The 18,816-nt window shown below is 41.8% G+C and overlaps 1 protein-coding gene across 1 annotated transcript in view; it reads right to left on the bottom strand.

The window, feature by feature from the left end:
- The window catches only part of MSN (moesin), a 65,451-nt gene that overhangs the window by 13,299 nt on the left and 33,336 nt on the right, over window positions 1–18,816 (bottom strand). The window contains exons 2-4 of the mRNA XM_027053705.2: window positions 10,840–10,923; window positions 2,261–2,356; window positions 609–883 (exon numbers count right to left, since the gene is read on the bottom strand). Of these exons, the coding sequence (XP_026909506.1) occupies window positions 609–883; window positions 2,261–2,356; window positions 10,840–10,923 (455 nt within the window). The remainder of the gene's footprint in view (window positions 1–608; window positions 884–2,260; window positions 2,357–10,839; window positions 10,924–18,816) is intronic.

Genomic DNA, 18,816 nt, shown 5'->3' with positions numbered 1-18,816 from the left:
CCAGGTCTGATTCTGTTTCAAATGAGCTGTGAGAGATCTGGCAATTCATAGTGAGTGCCCCTGCTCTATTTCCTTAGCCAGGAAATAAGTATAATGCCTGCCTTATTCATTTTATGTGTTGTCGCGATGCTAAAACAAAAATAATGAATGTTTGAGAGCATTCAGCTTTGACGTTTATAAAAGCAGAAATCTCTATACACTGGCTGTCAATATTAAAAGACTGTTGGAACCCCCCCCACATCCTGGCTTGGGTATTTCTCTCTCTCCTCTGTGAACCTCTGATACAAGAGGTCTAAATCAGTGAAAAGGATTGAGAAAATGGAACCAGGATAGGATATGTCAAGCCATCTCTGGTAATCCATACAAGCACCTGTTTCCAGAGTAAAGAAGTTCTGTAATCAGGCAGAGAGGGGAAAAAAAAAAACTTTTTATTTTGAGAGTCAGAGAGACAATAGAGTATGGCGCCATATGCAAATATGTCTCTCTGAGCAGCATAAGATGGTCCTCAGACAGACCCTAGTGGAAAGGAACAGATCTGGCAGTCCCTGTGTAATAGGGATTGGTCAGCCATGGACTGCAACCCTCTCCCGCCAAAGGCACCACCTTACCTTTGTGGCAGCAACTTGTCCCCAGCCAAGTAGCCAGACTTGTGGACTTCCTTATTGAAGTCACCATACTTAGACTGGACAGCATAGGAGGCCAGCAGCACAGCAGTCTCAGGTGGGCAGTAAATATCATCATTGAGAATGCCCTCCTTCACTTGCAGGAAGAACAGGCGCTGGGTGATGTCCTGGATCAATTCCTCAGATACATCCTCAGGGTAGAACTTAGCTCGGAACTTGAAGAGTAGAGGGCTTTCCTTCCGCACATCCTGGGCAGTCACCTGGGAATAAGAGGTTATGGGCTCTCAAAAAAATATTTTGGCTGTAGGATGGGGAGAAACACTGAAAGGTCATCAATTTGGGTAATCCCAAAGAGCCAGGGGACAATTGTTTTGGTAATTCAGAAAGGAAACACATTGCTTTCACTTGGGGACCCAATCCCATGTCCATAATTGCTTCCCTTCAGAGATTCCTTCCTGAAATGACCTAAGACCCACTAATGATCATACGCCTTTAAGATCCCACCATCTGACAATATATCCAACTGCCCCCAAATTTTGAGGTTAGGCTTAAGAAAGCTCCTCTTTTAAGTCTCCCACAACACTGTAAGTTAGCAAAGTAAAAACCAGTATGTATCATTGAGCCCTGGGAATTGGCTAGGCAAGATAACAAACTAGAATGCTTTTTAAAACCTGAAGTTGGCTCTTGAGAGCTCCACATTTGCCCAGAAAATGTCTCCACTCCTCTGGAAAAGAAGACTTTGCCAGCAGAGGGTGGGGCACCTATCCCCTAGACACAATCAGAAACACAAGCCACAGGACATTGGAAGTCCCCAAGGACAAAGTTGGGAAGTTTGAGGATACTGAGATGGAGGACTACCATGTTCCTGCAGAGATACTGTATGGAGGTGATGAGCTTGAATGGACATATACTCAAATCATCTCATTTGGAGTTCGACTGAGATAGAAAATGAAGAAAGAATGGGTTAAATAGATGATGGGTATTATGGAGGGTACTTGTTATGAGCACCAGGTGTTGTATGTAAATAATGAATCACTAAATTCTTCACCTGAAAATAATATTACATTGGATGTTAACTAGCTGCAATTTATGAACTTGGAGGAAAAAATATGTGCTAATAAACTTATGTGTAGATGCCTATGGAGGAAAAATAGAAAATCAAGAAAGAGGGAAGCATCTGTATGGAAGTTAGGTATGAGTCGACAGGTGGAGCAGGGACAAAATAAGATTAGAAGACCCTCAAGATTCTTTCCAGTTCAAGAGTCAGTGATTCTCTTTTAAACAATCCTCCTAGAGCCCTTGAGTTTGGCAAGAAAAAATAGGATGCTAATCCCCTCTTGAAAAGGCATTAATGGCTGTGGTCTAAAACAAGTCAAAGTTTAAGACAGAGCTCCCAGGAAAAAAGAAAGGGTCTCTCCATCCTTGGACGTTGGCCATTCTCACTGTTAGAAGTCTAAGTGGAGACAGAGCAAGAGCTCTGCCTTGGCTGAGGTCCTCTGCCTTTATTCTAATCTAGTGGTCAATGGACCACCCAGTGAAAAACACAGCCCAGAATTTTCCAGCTAGCACATATTACCCCATGAATAAGATGTAATGGAGAAATGAATTCCAAACCCAACAATGGGGTAAACAGTTACCTTTTTATTGAGTTTCAGCCAAGTAGAGAAACTTTTAGTGTCCTGGTACTGCAGACCAAAGAACCAAACTTCCCTCAGGCCAATAGTTTTTACCACCTAGAAAAGAAAATAAAAAGCAACAACTGATTGAATACATACTTTGTGCCAGGGACAGAGGATACAAAAGTCCAACATGGTCCCTGAATTTATTTTTTTCCAAGTTTTTATTTAAATTCAAGTTAGTTAACATACAGTGTAATATTGGTTTCAGGAGTAGAGTTTAGTGATTTATCACTTACACAGTAACACCCAGGGCTCATCACAAGTGCTTCCTAATGCCCATCACGCATTTAACCCATCCCCCCACCCACCTCCCCCCTAGCAACCCTCAGTTTGTTCTCTATAGTTAAGAGTCTCTTATGGTTTGCCTCTCTCTCTGTTTTTCTCTTATTTTATTTTTCCTTCCCTTCCCCCATGTTCATCTGTTTGTTTCTTAAATTCCACATATGAGTGAAATCATATGGTATTTGTCTTTTTGTGACTGACTTATTTCGCTTAGCATAATACATTCTAGTTCCATCCACATCACTGCAAATGGCAAGATTTCATTTTTCATGGCTGAGTAAAATTCCACTATATATATAAATATTTATATATATTTATATATATATTTATATATATACTTATATATATATTTATGTTCCACTATATATATTTATATATATATATATATATTTATGTTCCACTATATATGATATATATATATACACACACATATATATATATATATATATATATATATATATATATATATATATCTTCTTTATCCATTCATCAGTTGATTGGTCCCTGACTTTATTTTTTTTAATTTAAAAAAATGTTTATTTATTTGAGAGAGACAGTACAAGTGGGGGAGGGGCAGAAAGAGAGGGAGACAGAGAATCACAAGCAGGCTCTGCACTGTCAACACAGAGCCCGACATGGGGCTCGAACTCATGAATCCATGAGATCATGTCCTGAGCAGAAACAAAGTGTCAGACACTTAACCAACTGAGCCACCCAGGCGCCCCTGGTCCCTGATTTTAAAGTACATAAGGTATCCAGGGTCTGGCAAGGAAATACACTTGGGCAGCAGTCAATAAATGATGTCAGCATCTCTTTTGCACAAGATACTTCCGATGAGGTAGGGAACAGGTTTATTATTTATAACCACTACCACACATCAAAAACGTTATATCCATTATCTTCTTTGATTTTCACAAGCCCTGTGATATATTTACAATTAGCCCAATTTTATAGTGAAAATAAGGTTGCAAGAAGTGAAAGTTCAGTTAGTGAGTAGCAGAATCAGGTCTGTTTGACTCCAAACACATTCAAATCCAGTGCTTTCTGCCACTTCTTCCCTCTATGATGTCATGTGCCTTTCCACTCCCAGAATGAATTAAAGGCTGGAAGTAGAAATTGTTGGTTTAACTCCTATATCTTGTTCTGCTGGATTGTTCCTTTATCTTTAGCAAGTAGGAATATTCCCACACTCTTTTAACTGAGTCCCATTTACAATGCCCAAGAAATAATGTTTGGGGAGACATAACAGGCATTGTGGTATCTATATACTCCAAAGATGTGCTGTGTCTGGGTGCTGAGATGCTTCTTTCCAGCCCTGATTTGAGGCTATTCATGATTCCCCTTACCACTCACACAGGTTGAGAGTGGGAAAGAGGGTAGAAACATGGTGAGTACCTCAGTATGTATAGTGGCTAAGGGGCCCCTTGTGTCGTGGGCCTTGTGGCTGAGAAATGGGTAGGAAAGGGAGAGCAGCCAGGAGATGGGGTTTGTTTTCCAGTCCCTGACATTAGCATGTTAATGGTTCTAGCTGGCAGCTGAACCCAGAATGCCCATCACTGGAGATGGAGGCAATAAAGTTGAGCCACACCCTAATTGGTTATGCTGACTACCTTGAGGCATGGGCAGGGGAGATAGGAGAGTGAGGTGAAGAAATGTACCTGGAGATAGAAACAGGGAAGAAAAACCCAATATTTCTAATATCCTTCCTTGTGAACAAATCATATATTCCCTCAAAACACACACACACACACACACACACACACACACACACACACACTTACACACCTCCACTATATCCACAAAGTTTCTACTAGGCACCCAAAGCCAGGCCCCATAGTCACTCCCAAAGCTTATAATCTAGAACTTCAGAGGCCCCAAGGAAAAAGGATCTCATATCTATTAAGTAACTATTATGTACCAGGTACTGAACACTGAAAAACCCTGAGATAGCTATTGTCTCCATTTTATAAATGAAGAAACAAAAGCTTACGGGGCAACCTGCCTACAACCATAAAGCCTAGACTAGAATCCTGATGTGCATGACTCTAAAACCCTTTCTTTTCTAGCATGCTCTCTTTTAATTACAAGAAATAATAGGGGCTTAGGAGCCCTGGGGTTCCCAAACGACTAACTGCCTTGTCTCTCTTTTGCCCACATATCCAAGCAAGGTAATGAGCTTTGACCATCTCTGCAGCTAGATATGGTTCCTGGCTTTCCCACTAGGTTCAGTCAGCAACCACTTTGGAGAGAAGCCATATATATCCCCCCAGTCATCAAACTTCATTCCTCACTGAGGCATGCATGGTGATCAACCTTCCCTTTCACAGCTTGAATAAGGCATGAATAAACCTGAGTGAAAGTCTCACCTGTCTCTGATTTGGTGTGTGATCTTTATGCAGCACATTTTCTTCTCTGGGACTTAGCTTCTTCATCTATCAAGCTTTTCCATCTACTACAACTCATATGGCTTGACTAGTCTCTTTCTTACCTCAAGTTCAGTCTACTAATTAGGTTTATTTTTAAATGATTAAGAAATACTGTCCCATTTCCCACCTACCTCTTGCTGACTTGGGTAACTAGGAACATGTTTAGAAAAGATAAGTTGTGGGGGGCATGGGATGAGAAAAGATCAAAAGACTTCCAAGATTCAAAGGCAAGGTGAGTCCCTGAGTCTAAGTTAACAATCAAAAGGAACTGCCTATAGGTTTTAGATGTAGAATACAAAATGCTCATGTTGAAATGTGATATTGGCATCTTTTGTGGAGGATAGAGGCAGGGCACGGACAGAAAAGATCATTTAAAGCACTATTATCTAATCCTAGTTCTAAGATAGAGCCCAATTAACAGTTCTGATGATTTTCACAGGGTTGCAGAATGATAGTGGGTCCAGATGCAATTGGTGAGAAGCAGTAGGTCAGCCCCAGGAGAGAGAGAGACACACTGAAGATGCAGAAGATTAGGGCCAGGATGCTAGGTCATGGAGTGGCAGACTGGGACAGAACTGGTAGGGCAGCAAGTTGCATCTACCAACTGTAGAGGTTCAGAGACACCAGAATTAAAAGGGAGCAAGGCAGGTACAGACAACATAGCCAGTTGTAGAGGTCCCAGAAGTGAACTCCCTAGCCTTGTTTTGTACCACATTGTTTGTTTTACTAGAAGGATGGGTAGGAGTGTAATAAGAGGAAGACCACAGGACTCAAAATAGTTCTAGGATCTGGGATATCTCTGAGGAGAAGTTGGACAAATAACAGCTAAGGTGATGTCAAAAAACAAAAACAAAAACAAAAAAGATTTCAGGATCAGTAAGGAATTTTAATCTCTCTGAGCTCTGCTTTTTCCTTTTCAAACACAGAGAAATCAGATGCATATAAATTTTCCATTTCCTTAGGCTCCAAGGCTTTGGAGAAATGAGCAATATCTCTCGGCTTCCAATGAAGTCCCAAAGTGAGGAAATGAGGGTGTGGAGGGAAGGAAATGTGATCTAAGGTCAGAATTGAGACTGAAAAAGAACAAAGGATAAAACAGATGACCCCTAGACTACAGGCTATTAGGAAGTCTCCAATTAAGGTCCAGAGGGTACTGGGAATCATTTGTTCAGGCAACTCTTGTCTCCAAATGAGGCCAAGCTTCCCTTGCTTCCAGCTTTGCTTCCAGCTGAGACTTCCACTCCAGACAAAATGGAAACCCCATCTTCTAGTGGGAAAGAGTATCTAGGTTATGGTTCCAGGAACAACATCTGCTGCTGCAGTGACTAGGGTTCTTACCATTCCACTCTGAGAAATGGTTCCATTTCTGATAAAAAGATTCTTTCTTGGTTCCCTTTGATCCTAGACTGCCAACTTACCTGGCCTGAGCTAACATTTCTCAAATCTGCCATGGAATAAATCCATAAACAGCAGAAAATAATAAATACATATACTCAGAGGACACAAAAGGGTAGTATATCCCAGGGGATGTAAGTAGATGGCTTCAAGCCAGAATTTCTTTGTAGCCTCAGGTTTAATCTTAATCACATGTGCACATTTTACATCTACTCCTTAAATGTTTTAATAATGATATAGATAACATCTACAAGTAAAATTGATGCTCCAAGATACTAAATCAAATTCATCCCACAGCTCTGTGTACCTCCTAAAACCAGTTATATACACTTATATATACACTGACTGTGAATTCTATTGAGCCACACAACACAAACTCCCACAACAAACTGTGCAGCATTATAGAGTCCAAGCATCATAAACTAGAAAACTGAGGTCCAGTGAGGAGAAGAGATTTGCCTCTGAGAAAATCCTCACTAATTTCTAGGAGCATCTGAATGTAAGAAAGAACCCTCTTTTGTCACTCCTCTTCATGTGAATGCTGCTTACATCTAAGATCTATGGATGGAAGGGGAGATCAGGTAAATTCTGGAGCCCAGAACCCTCTTTTCCATAACCCCCATGCATCTATCTGAGAAAACCAACAAGTGATGTAATCAGCCACTTCAGAATCCCAGATCAGGATTGGGAAGCAAGACTGGAGCTTCAAAAGGAAAACTGCATGAAAAATTATGTGCAAAATTCTGTCAATGCCCAAACACCTGAGGCCCACTGAGATCCCATTATAGGCTTGGCAGAAGCTCTATCAACCACCCATCTGAAAGCAAATCAACATACAAACTGAAAAGTTCTAGTAGGGCTTGCTACCAATGCTGTTTCTGCTGCCCTACACTGCCTGTGTTCAAGTGGCAGTTCAAGTAGATAGACCACACTCAGCTAGGATTCTAAGTTTAGGGACAAATTTCCTCCACTTAGAATAGGAACAGGTAAAGAAAGGGGAGGTCTCAGAGGATATAGCTGACAAAAGGCACTGGGAAAACTGGAAAAGATATATGCCTTGATTCAAGCCACTATATCACTTCCTAGCTATCTGACCTTAAATAGGTCTTCCCCCCTGCTCTAAGCCTCTGCCCCTCATCTATAAGATGGAGATATTAGTATTATAATAATAAATGTTAGTTATTTTATAAAATAAAAATGGAAGGAAGAGAAGAAAATGTTGTTGCCTTCAATGCAGAGTACACAAACCCTAAGGAATTTACTGAGCCAGAAAATCTTCCTGATTTAGTGGCTCTTTATCTGAACTCCCAGGGCAATTTCTACTACTTATTTAGCCTTTAATAAGAACAACCAACACTCAAATGTCTGCTGTATGCCAGACACTTTACTTATTTGAGGATTAAATCAGACCACAAAATTTGTGAAATTAGTTTGATTACAACTTTACTGAAAAGAGTAAAGTCCTAAGAGGCTAAATGAGCCATTCAAGCAGGACAGAATTTGAACCCAAGGCTGACACCAAATCCCATGCTTTATACACTGTGTACCACCTCTATACACAACCTTAACCTCAAGGGTGTTTTGTTCTATCTGGGAAGAAAGTTGCATTTACTTTTCTCTGTTTCTATAGGCAAAGAACTCCAAGTTCCTTAAAGACAGAGATGGTGTTTGATAGGTTTAGAGATTTTTCTTGAGACACAGTAGACTTTCAGTCAATAGTAAATAAGTCAATTAAAAATTAATGCTCTGATATTTCACCTTTATTGTAGAGGTCAAAATCTTAAAGAGAAGGGGCTGGTTAAGCTAGAGGCCCTGGCTGGGGTGGAGCTGGCAAAGGGTTCTCAAAGTGGAACTCATGGTCACAACACTGCCCCTTAGTGGCACCTACATAATCAAGAGCCTTTTTGGATGTGCACCAGGATGGATCAGTCAATTGAGCATCCATCTCTTGATCTTGGCTCAGGTCATGATCTCATAGTTCATGGTTTTGAGCCCCACATCTGTGCTGACAGTGCGAAGCCTGCTTGAGATTCTCTCTCCCTCTCTCTCTGCCTCTCCCCTGCTCATGCTCCCTCTCTCTGACTTTCTCTGTCTCTCTAAACAAACAAACAAACAAACAAACAAACACACTTTAAAAAAGAGCCCTTGGAAGAATCTCAGGCTTTAGAAGTGGTGGTAGGTGACAGAATTGCTCACACTCTTGTGCGCACTCACAAGAAGAAACAAAAGTAAACGGAGGAACTAGGGGCTACACTTCCCTTTCCAATCAGGTCTTCTGTCTCCTCAAGCTATGACTTCCCATTGTTGCATGTTATGTATTACTGGTGCCAAAGAGGGTGCTTCCTCTCTAATTAGCTTCCTCTCTAGTCACTGGCCAGACAACTTCTGGGTTCCAAGATGGCCCCAGAGCTTTGGTAAATTCCTCCCAAGAAATTCCTCCCAGCTCCTTCCTCTTAGGCCCCAATTCCACCAGGAGGGCCTCCTTGAATAATGGGTCTCAAAGCCCAGATGGAATGGACTCCTTCCCTTATGACTCATCAAGTTAGAAGGAAAAGATCATATCCCCCAATAGCCTGTGGAAACATACCTCTGTGGATCCCCATCCAGACCTGCACTAACCCCAAGAGTTCCAGATATTCAACTTCTTGTCTGAGTTCAAATATTTTTCCCCATTTCACCCATGGGGTCCCAGCTCTTCCCCCTCTGACCTCACAGAACATTACTGTTTCCTCCTTCCTATGACAGTCCTTCAGAGATCTCAAAGCAGAAAACACATCTTCTCTTGAGTCTTCTCAACCCAAACAGCCTCACTCACCCTGCAGAATATTGCAGTGGGAAAACTATAGTTTTTTAGTCAGATTTGTATTTGAAACTCCATGTTATAACTTACTAAACTGCATAATCTAGAGTATATTATATCTCTCATAGGCAGGATCATTGTAAGGATTAAAGCACCTAGCCAAGGCTAGTCCATAGTAAGTGCTCAATAAATGATATTTCTCAAAACAACACTGATTTTCCCACTGAGAAGTCATGAACTTCCTGGTTTTCTCCCTTTCCTCTCCCCAGCCAGTATGAAAGATTAAAGTCTGTCAAAGGTTTTGTTTGGGAAGTAGTAGCTTTCACAACTATCATACCATCTGGCTAGGGTTCCCTACCATCTGGGCTTCCTACAGAACAACACCCACAGTACACAAATCAAACCAACACTAACAAAGAATTACCATGCCTTTTGGCTTTCTGAAGTTAATAAGTTAATAAGTTAATTCTTTGTTCAAGAATTTTTTCTGCCCTAGGGTCTAAATTATGCCTTCTTCACCCTCCCTCTACAGTTATACCCCTCCAAAGCAAATGAACAAAGCCCCCAATGTTGACATCAGGAGATGGCATCATTTGGCTTGAAAAGGGTGATGTGTAGATCCAGGGATCTGGGAAGAAGTCTGAGAAAAGGCCAAAGGAGACTTTCTTCCTTTCCCTCCCCAGCTCTGGGGAAGTTCTTAGACAACAGAGGAACTCAGAGGGAAAAAGAGAAAGGGAAGCAAGAGGGCCTAGAAAATCCATCAAGGATGTGGTGCCAACATCCTGGACAATATCAGACCCCACCTCACCAGAAAGTGGAGCAGAAATGTGGTAATGGCCCATCTAAAGGGATCTCAGCCTCTGGAAATGGGAATACAATTTCACTCCTGGAAGTCTGGTCACAGATGGCACATTCCTTGGCCCTTGGAGAGTCTTTGAATGCTGAAAGATTCTATGGTCCCCACCTGGCTTTTACATTATATAGCACATCCCTTATGATAATAGTGAAGGGACACCCCTTGAGTTAGAGATGGGAATGAGACTTCAACATTAACTCCAAGGCATGACTTCAGGTTATGAAGTACCCTCATAATGTATTCATCACTCCCAGTGGTATCCTAAGTTCAAATATTCTTTTGAGGGCATACTACCTCAGGGAGAATAACTTGGTTTCCTTCTACTAGGAAGCAAAACAAAAACAAAAACATGTGACAGGGGCCATGGGGTGCAGTGACTAGAATGTAGCATTCAAATCCCAGCCAAATACCAGCTAGATACAAAAAGCTACTTAATTTCTGAGTCTCGTCATTAAAATGGGGGAAGAGATTGCTTATATCTTTCCAACTTGAGAGGAAGGCTCCAAGTGTTAACATTTTTAGAGCATCTAGCAGAGTCAGACCCTGCTTGCTTCTCTTTTCTTCCATGTTCAGGACCAAGGATAGGATTAATCGTGGACATCCAAGGAGCAGGCTGCTGAAGTTAAACTTTGCCTTTATTATTAAGGCATGGGTCAGCCTTTCTTTTGACCTAGCTTGGAGGAGCATGTAGGAGAAGAGATTCCCAAGAAGTGGGCATTGTGGTGGGAATTATTAGGAGAAGTGGAAAAGGGTAAGAAACAAATAGCCCCTCTCTTACTTGATCAAACAGCTGTTTCCCAGTGGTGTTGGGCTGGATAGCAAACTCCAGCTCTGCATCCATGGTGGTCACACGCACATTGATCTAGAATGAGATCAAAGGAGGCAAGTTAGTTGTCTGGGTCTGTGCTTAGCAGAGCCTGGGACAAGTGTATCTGTTCAACAAGAGAAGAGGGAACTAGTAGTATGCTAAGAATCTGAGCAACTTAGATATTGGTGAGAAGGAAAGGAGAATATTTAGACAAACAAACAATAACTCAGCCTTGGCTCCCAACCAGCTTACTGAAGACAAAAAAACATAGCCACAGAGCAATGCTTACCAAGGGGCAAACAGATAAGTGCAAATCAGCCTACTATCAAGAGGAAGCAACTGTTGATTGTACTTCTTCCAGGAAGCCTTCCCCACCTATATCAGCCAGCTGTAAACCCACACCATTCTCCTCCCACCTCTGATCCACAGCCTGAATTATCTATAGCACTGGTCTTTGCAGACGCAAGTTAAGGGCAAGATAAAGAACACTGGGTTCCAAGCCTAGCACTGTACCTGGATCAATATACTGACTTGTCTCCTTCCTGGGCCTTAGTTCACCTCATCTGTACAACAGTAGTAATGCAAGGAAAGAAGTCAATTACACTAGGTGATGACCATTTCAGTTCTACTGTCTATGGTTCTATATACTGACTTGCATTGTTAGTACCTCCTGAATTATTGGTCTCCCTAAGAACAAAAGTGGAAAGGGGCCTCAGCAAAGGTAGTTGTTCATTGCACAGAAGTGTTACCAAAGCCAAGTCAGCAGAGGGATAAGGGACAGGAACAGGCACTGATGAAAACAACAGGTAGTTACATACATGATTTTATAGGCACTGGAATAAAGTACCTTCCACTTTTATGAGTAGATCCCCCATCTCAGGTCAATGATAGCTGAAGTTTCATCAGTAGAGATTTTTTACTTTGGCTGAAAATTTGGTAGTAATGGTAATATTAGTAGCAATATGCAGTAGTTTTCATGTATGGAAACTTGGTACTCACAAGGCGATTCATGTGCACTAGCCCATTTAATATAAACAATCACTTTGTGAAGTAGATAATGTTATCTCCATATTGAATAAATAATGAAGATAAAGAAATAAATGTTATCTAAAGTCATATCACTAGGATGTAGGGAAGACAGGGTTTGAATTCTGATCTAAATCCAAACCTCATAATTTAAACTGATACATTAAGCCCTTCATACATCAAAGTACAAAATATCTCCCATGAAAATAAATGATGGATTAATTCTTTAAATTATAGGACATTTTGCTTAAGTAATCTATACGGTACAGCCACAAGATGGTTTGTTATAAGGTCATATAAAATATTCTGAAAACTATTTCATTCCCAAGTAAAATAGTTCAGTAATATTAAGTAAGGAAGGGAAAGCAACAAGAGTGCATGAGCTCAATGCCATAAAAAGTATGCACAGAGAGATAATAATTGGAATCATGCCTAAGTGTTAGTCAGGCTTGGTTTTAGGGTGGTGATGAGTGTGTTCCCTCTTCTTTAAATTAAAAAAAAAAGACCCACTAATCCACATTTTCTAAGATGCTTACATACTACTTGTACTATTGGGTGGGAGACTAAAAATAGAATTATCAAAAGTGCAAATCCCCATGGAGTGGGTAAGACATAAAGTCTTATCAGTCTTTGACACCTCTGGGTCTTTCCTGACCATAGGGGTCAGTTAGCGGGGAAGAGGGGGTCAAACAGCCATCTTGCCAGCTAAACAATTCTGATGAGGACCAGGCCTGGGGAAGTCAGGGAGTCAGGGAGGAAATCTATTTCAAGATTGACAATGGGACAGGAAAGGCCCTGAAGGCAGGAACAAGTAAGGCAAGTTACCCCAGTAGAAGACAACAGGCAAGATTAGCCACCTTGACTTGGTGTTATCCTAGGCTTCCTGCCAATCCAGTGACCTCTGTAGAATGGGCCCTCATAAGATAAGGATAATGAAGCCCAATGGGCTAGAATATGGCTTCAACATCTAGCCTCAAATCACCCTTGAAGTGGGTCAAGGGAGACTTCAAATCACCAATGACTTGAGGAGATAGGACAGGGTGAAAAAGAGACAGTGGGCCTTTTAGTAAACTGGACTTCATTATCACCTCAAGGTTTCTGTCTTACTTAGATTTACTTCCCAATACCAAAGACTCAGTAGGTACTCAAAGGATGTTGGTTAAATGAGCACTTCTAAGCATGGGGATATAAGGTCACCTTTTTACTGTGCCATGGACCCTTCTGGCAGTCTGGTAAAGTCTATGGACCCCTTTTTGGAATTTTTATAAATACGTGAAATAAAGTGATATAAGTAAACCAATTATATTGAAATAGTTATAAAAATATGTGCTTTTTATGATACTAAGTAAATGTCTAGCACCGTATCTTATTAGTTATTTCTACTGTAATTTCAACATTGTGTTGAGCATAGTGATACTTTGAGAAATCTACAATAACTAGAGAATTGAGTAATGTATAGAGCTGTCAAATTATTATGTTGTACACCTGAAACTAACATAACATTGTATATCAATATACTTCAATAATAAATTTTTAAATAAATAAAATAAAAAGTAAACATCACCAAAAAATTATGATATAAAATGTTAGTAGATTTCTACTAGTGACAAAGTCACAGGTACTGCCATTATTACCACTTCTTTTTTTTTTTTTTTTGGCCTATATTCATAATTGAAGGAGGAGCTAAATCTCAATGAGAGATCAGTAAAAACAAATATATAATTTTTCCCAATCCAAGTTCATGGATCGTTCTCACTTCAGATTATATCCATGGACCCTCATGGAAGCCTAAGGATTCTGGGTCAAAGAGCTTCCTATAATTTATTTCAATTCACCCAATATCAATGGGACACAATATTTAAGGAACTATAGTTAGAGTAGAGCTATCGGACCAGTCCCTGATCCCAAGGGGACTTCTTATTGAATAATAAGAAAACTATAATATACAAGGAATACAAAGAAGACCATGAGAAATGCCATAGCAGAACAAAAGAAACCTTTTGTGGAAATAAGGAACCACAGTTCAAAGTGATATCTGCACTGGTCCCTGAGAATAAACTTCATTTTAAAAGAAGGGATACTGCAGGAGTTGGGGGTAAGAACACCCAAATGTCTCAGGTATAGAAATCAATATGTGCAATGGCCCAGAATGAGGCAGGGATGGAGATGGTTCATTAAGACCTGCAAACATGCAGGTCTACTCCAGTGTGAATGAGGCCTGCATAGTGAAAAACAGGCAGGGAGGCCTAAAAGGTAGGTGGAGGGCCTTGAAGGCTATGCTAGAAAGCTGGGCCTTATCCTGTTAGCAGTAGCCAGAGAGCCTTGAAATTCTGAGCAGAGTGGGGCAGAATCAGAATAGGGCTTTTTGGAAGAAAGTGCCCAGGGAGGAAACTGACAAAAGAGGTGGGACTCCAGGGAAACATTCCACAGCCTAAGATTTCCCTTTAATTTCCACTATTGGGAAGGACTTCAGAAGAAATAAGCCAGTGGCAATCACAGATCATGTCAATCACAGGCCATGTCAATGTAGTATCTTCAGGGCCTAGCTCATAGGCCCAAATATTTAAGTCAAATATTTGTTAAATAAATGTTTCTTGAATAAAATCAACTAGTAGATGGTAATGCAAGCTGGTGCAGCCACTCTGGAAAACAGTATGGAGGTTCGTCAAAAAAGTAAAAATAGAACTACCCTACGACCCAGCAATTGCACTACTAGGCATTTATCCATGGGATACAGGTGTGCTGTTTCAAAGGGACACATGCACCCCATGTTTATAGCATCACTATCAACAATAGCCAAAGTATGGAAAGAGCCCAAATGTCCATCGATGGATGAATGGATAAAGAAGAAGTGGTATATATATATACGATGAAGTATTAGTCGGCAATCAAAAAGAATGAAATCTTGCCATTTGCAATTATGTGGATGGAACTGGAGGGTATTATGCTAAGTGAAATTAGTCAGTCAGAGGAAGACAAAAATCATATGACTTCACTCATATGAGGACTTTAAGAGACAAAACAGATGAACATAAGGGAAGGGAAACAAAAATAACATAAAAACAAGGAGGGGGACAAAACTTCTGTTTTGAGACTAATAAATATGGAGAACAAACTGAGGGTTACTGGAAGGGTTGTGGAAGGGGGGCAGGGCTAAATGGGTAAGGGGCATTAAGGAATCTACCCCTGAAATCATTGTTGCACTATATGCTAACTAATTTGGATGTAAATTTTAAAAAATTAAAATTAAAATTAAAAAAAAAGTAAGGCAAGCTAAAAAAAATCAACTAGTAGAAAAGGCTGGGTTAAGAATACGCATGTCACACAGGCTAGTGTTGTCCATGCTTCCTTCCTCCTAAATAGACCATCACCCCAGAACAAGGGCTCTCCTAAAATCCAAAGATGTCCAGCTGAAACCAAACTGGAACCTACTTCTCCAGAAACCCTGCTCATAGTTTCTGCCATTTCCACAGTGGCTGTTTCTTCAGGGAATATAGCCTGATATCTCTTGAACTTCACTGTGAAGACAAATACTCTTAGGTTTAAAATAATTAGAAAGGAAAGCAAACAAAAGGGAACTTCTATTCTTGCCACCACTTAACTCAGAAGAAAATGTGAGTCATGATGACAAGGGTCATAGGTCTGGTACTCTCCTGTTTTCTGCATGTTGGAGTTAGGGGCAGATAAGGATAAAAATATAGCTGAGGCCTTAAGGTTATAGGTAGAGTAGGATTCTTGATCAAAGAAGATCCCTTGTTCTCTGGAACCCTAAGGTGTAAGATGAACTGCAGGATCAGACCACTTCCACACAGTGGATGCTCACAGGGCCAACTGGATGCTCACCCTAACTTCACTGAAGGCTCACCCACTGCCTTCCTTTTAGGCATGACATCTGCAATTTCAGTGACAAGAGGGTGGTCCAGTTTGGGAGGCAAGAACCTGAAAATAAAACCTCCAAAGTCAGCAGAAAGTTCCCAGGAAGCCCCTCAGCTTGGCAAGAGTGGAGGAACTGGCCTATGTAGGGTAGCATTTCATACTTAGAGAATTAAATCCCTTCCAAACCCTGTCCCTGCAGATTTAGGCACAGGCTGAGGTCAAAGATTGGGTCTCTAGAGACCACTAAGGCTTTAGGGAACAAAAAAAGTCTGAGTGTGGTAGGGATGGTATCACCCTCTCATATACACTAACCCTCCCACCTCTAGCGCAAGAACAATAAATACACTGTTATTTATTGAACAACAATTGAACACGGACACTTCCCACACCAATGCTCTTCATTGGACACTAACAAACTTATCTCAGTGGTCTGCCAACCAAAGTCCTCAACAAACTGGGATCTCCAGTTGGCTGGCCTAGAAAACAAAAATAACCAGGCCAGATGCTACCTTGGCTGTAGCAGCTGGGGTACTTTGGACTCTGGGACTGGTCAGCTTCAAAGAAGGGACTGGCCCTCTCTTTTCCTAGAGCTAAGAACATACAGGTGAGCAATAGCCAGACCATAGCAAGGAGATCAGGACAATGTTTCCCATCACTTGCCCCATATCACTGAGCTACAAGATGGCCCTTCCTGGAGAGAAGTTTGGAGGAGACAGGGGAGAAAGCAGAGAAAGAGTCATATAACAACAAATAATTTCCCTGAAGCATGGACATGTAAGCCAGAAAGAATTAAAATTACTGGTCCTACTTCATGGATGACGAAACTGAAGTACATAGAAGCACATGACAGACAGATGGAAATGAATGCTTACTGAATACCAAATATGTGCCAAGCCCTTTCACCCATAGTCTCACTTAACATCACTGAAACCAAATTTAGTCAGCTCTAAGTGGGGGGAGACTGGTCTTCTAGACATCCCCGGAGCTCCTATCATGACTCCACCTACCTCTCTGGTCATGCTGATTTCACTGTTGCCTTCAGACACTGCCTTGACAACTATTTTGGCCAAGGCCCAAACACTCTGGCATTGAAAGCCTGAGCACATCTGGGAAGCAGTCCTTGGGAAGGCCCCCTCGCAGGGGCAGAGCTTGCAAGTCAGCCCAGTTGGGTCTGAGCTCAATGACCTCACCCCCACCTGCCACCTCCCCATTCTCCTCAAAAGTCCACATGCTCCATCCTTCCAGTGGAACTGCTGGTATGAAGAAGACAAAGGCAAGTCAGGGAGGGGGACAAAGGCAGGACAAGCCTTACCAGGGCAACTCCAAAACTTTAGTCTCTCCCCTGGACAAAGAACAGTCACCAGAGTGTTACTTAAACTACCTAATCTCCATTATTTAGGCTCCAGCACCCACCATTTCCTGCTGCCAGAACTGAGGCAAGGGCAGGGCAGGGCAGGGCAGGGCAAAGCCTGGTCTGTCTTGCCTCTTGGGATGACAGCACTGCCTCAAGCAGCTGTTTTCCATAAGGGGAAAAACAAGGATTGCTTTGAATCTCCAGCCTAGGAGGCATTCTCCATCTCCCCCTCCTCCTCCTCCACTGACTCACTCACTTCCCAGCAACTCAGCCATTTCCCTATTGACTTAGACATTGTACCTGGAACAGTTAGTTATCTGTTCTGACCTCTTCCTCCCCATCTCCATACCCTTAACACATCCAGAAAGACCGGCCTGGGGTTAACCCTTCCTATGCCTGTGTCTTTTTTTCCAGTAGTTTCTAGAAGGGAGAGCCACATCCAACCCCACGGACACCCATATCTTAATGGGTCAGCAGTAGTTCTTCAATAACTCCAATTGCTTCAAATGCCATGGGAGACAAGGCTCCCCTTTTACTTGCTTTGGCCCAGTCCTGCCCTCCAAAAGTTCCCCAAGAAGCATTGGGAGACAAGGGCATGTTGGAAATGGGGTGTTATTCCCCCAGTCACCATATATTTGGAGAAGTAACCTCCACATGTAACTAATCTCTCTTAGCAATGAGAACATAGCTAACTTGTCACTATGGGAATGAGAGTTCAGAGCAGAGGCTAAAGCTGAAAAGGTCAGGAACTGTAAGGCTACCTTACCAAGCTGTAGCTTCCCCATTAACCCAGATTTAATTACATCAACCTCAGGCTGAGGCAGAGTCCCCCACCCCCTACCCCCCACCCAACACATGAAAGTCAGGAAGGAAACTAGCTCCTCCCTATTTGCACTTATCTCCAGGAGTTACTCGCAGATTCAGCTCAGCCAAACCATATTCCAGAATAAAACAACACATACTTCTCTACCCCCACCCCAGTTCATCTCTCCTTAGCTACAGGGGCTGCCCACTAGCTCCTTACCATAGCCTCTTTACAATTCCTCAAGATTTCAATCCTAGAATCTCATCTGGCTCCTCCAGAATAACATCCTTATGAACTTCTCATCCCTCTTCTTCAAGAGAATAAACAGTTCAGAATCCTAAACTGTCAGAGCTGAAAGGAACCTTAGAGACAATTTGATTCAAATTCTGCAACATACAGCTGGGGAAGCTGAGGTCCAGGAAAGGAGAGACACTGTCCCGGAGTCATGCAGCTGTTAGGCAGAATGAGATCAGGGATTGAAAACCTGGCTCTTGATCCACTGGCTATTTAATAAACTATAGAACCACCCTGACTCTTAGAAACAGTAGACACCTCAAGTGAACCACTGCTGAAAGACTACGTAGAGGAGGCTGGACCACCTTGCCTCCGTGAAAAACTCCAAGCTGACATGGCTTGGAAGTCTAGGTTTCAACAGAAGGCAGGCCTAACTTTCAGGCTCTGAGACATTCATCAACACTCATTCTAGGGAGACTAAACCTTTCATAACACATCATACAAGAAAATTCAAAGATCCCTTGTTTCTAAGATAGCTTCTTTTGCACAAACTTGGATAGCAAATCACTGGGAAGTTCCATGATAAAAGACACAGGCAAGAACCAAGCTGGAGGTTGGTGGGGAGAGGGTGAGATGCAGTAGGGAAAGAGGC

This window comes from Acinonyx jubatus, chromosome X (genome assembly GCF_027475565.1).
Source record: "Acinonyx jubatus isolate Ajub_Pintada_27869175 chromosome X, VMU_Ajub_asm_v1.0, whole genome shotgun sequence".
Taxonomy (NCBI): domain Eukaryota; kingdom Metazoa; phylum Chordata; class Mammalia; order Carnivora; family Felidae; genus Acinonyx; species Acinonyx jubatus.
The sequence above is the reverse complement of the archived record's forward strand: the minus strand, read 5'-3'. Positions and strand labels throughout refer to the sequence as shown.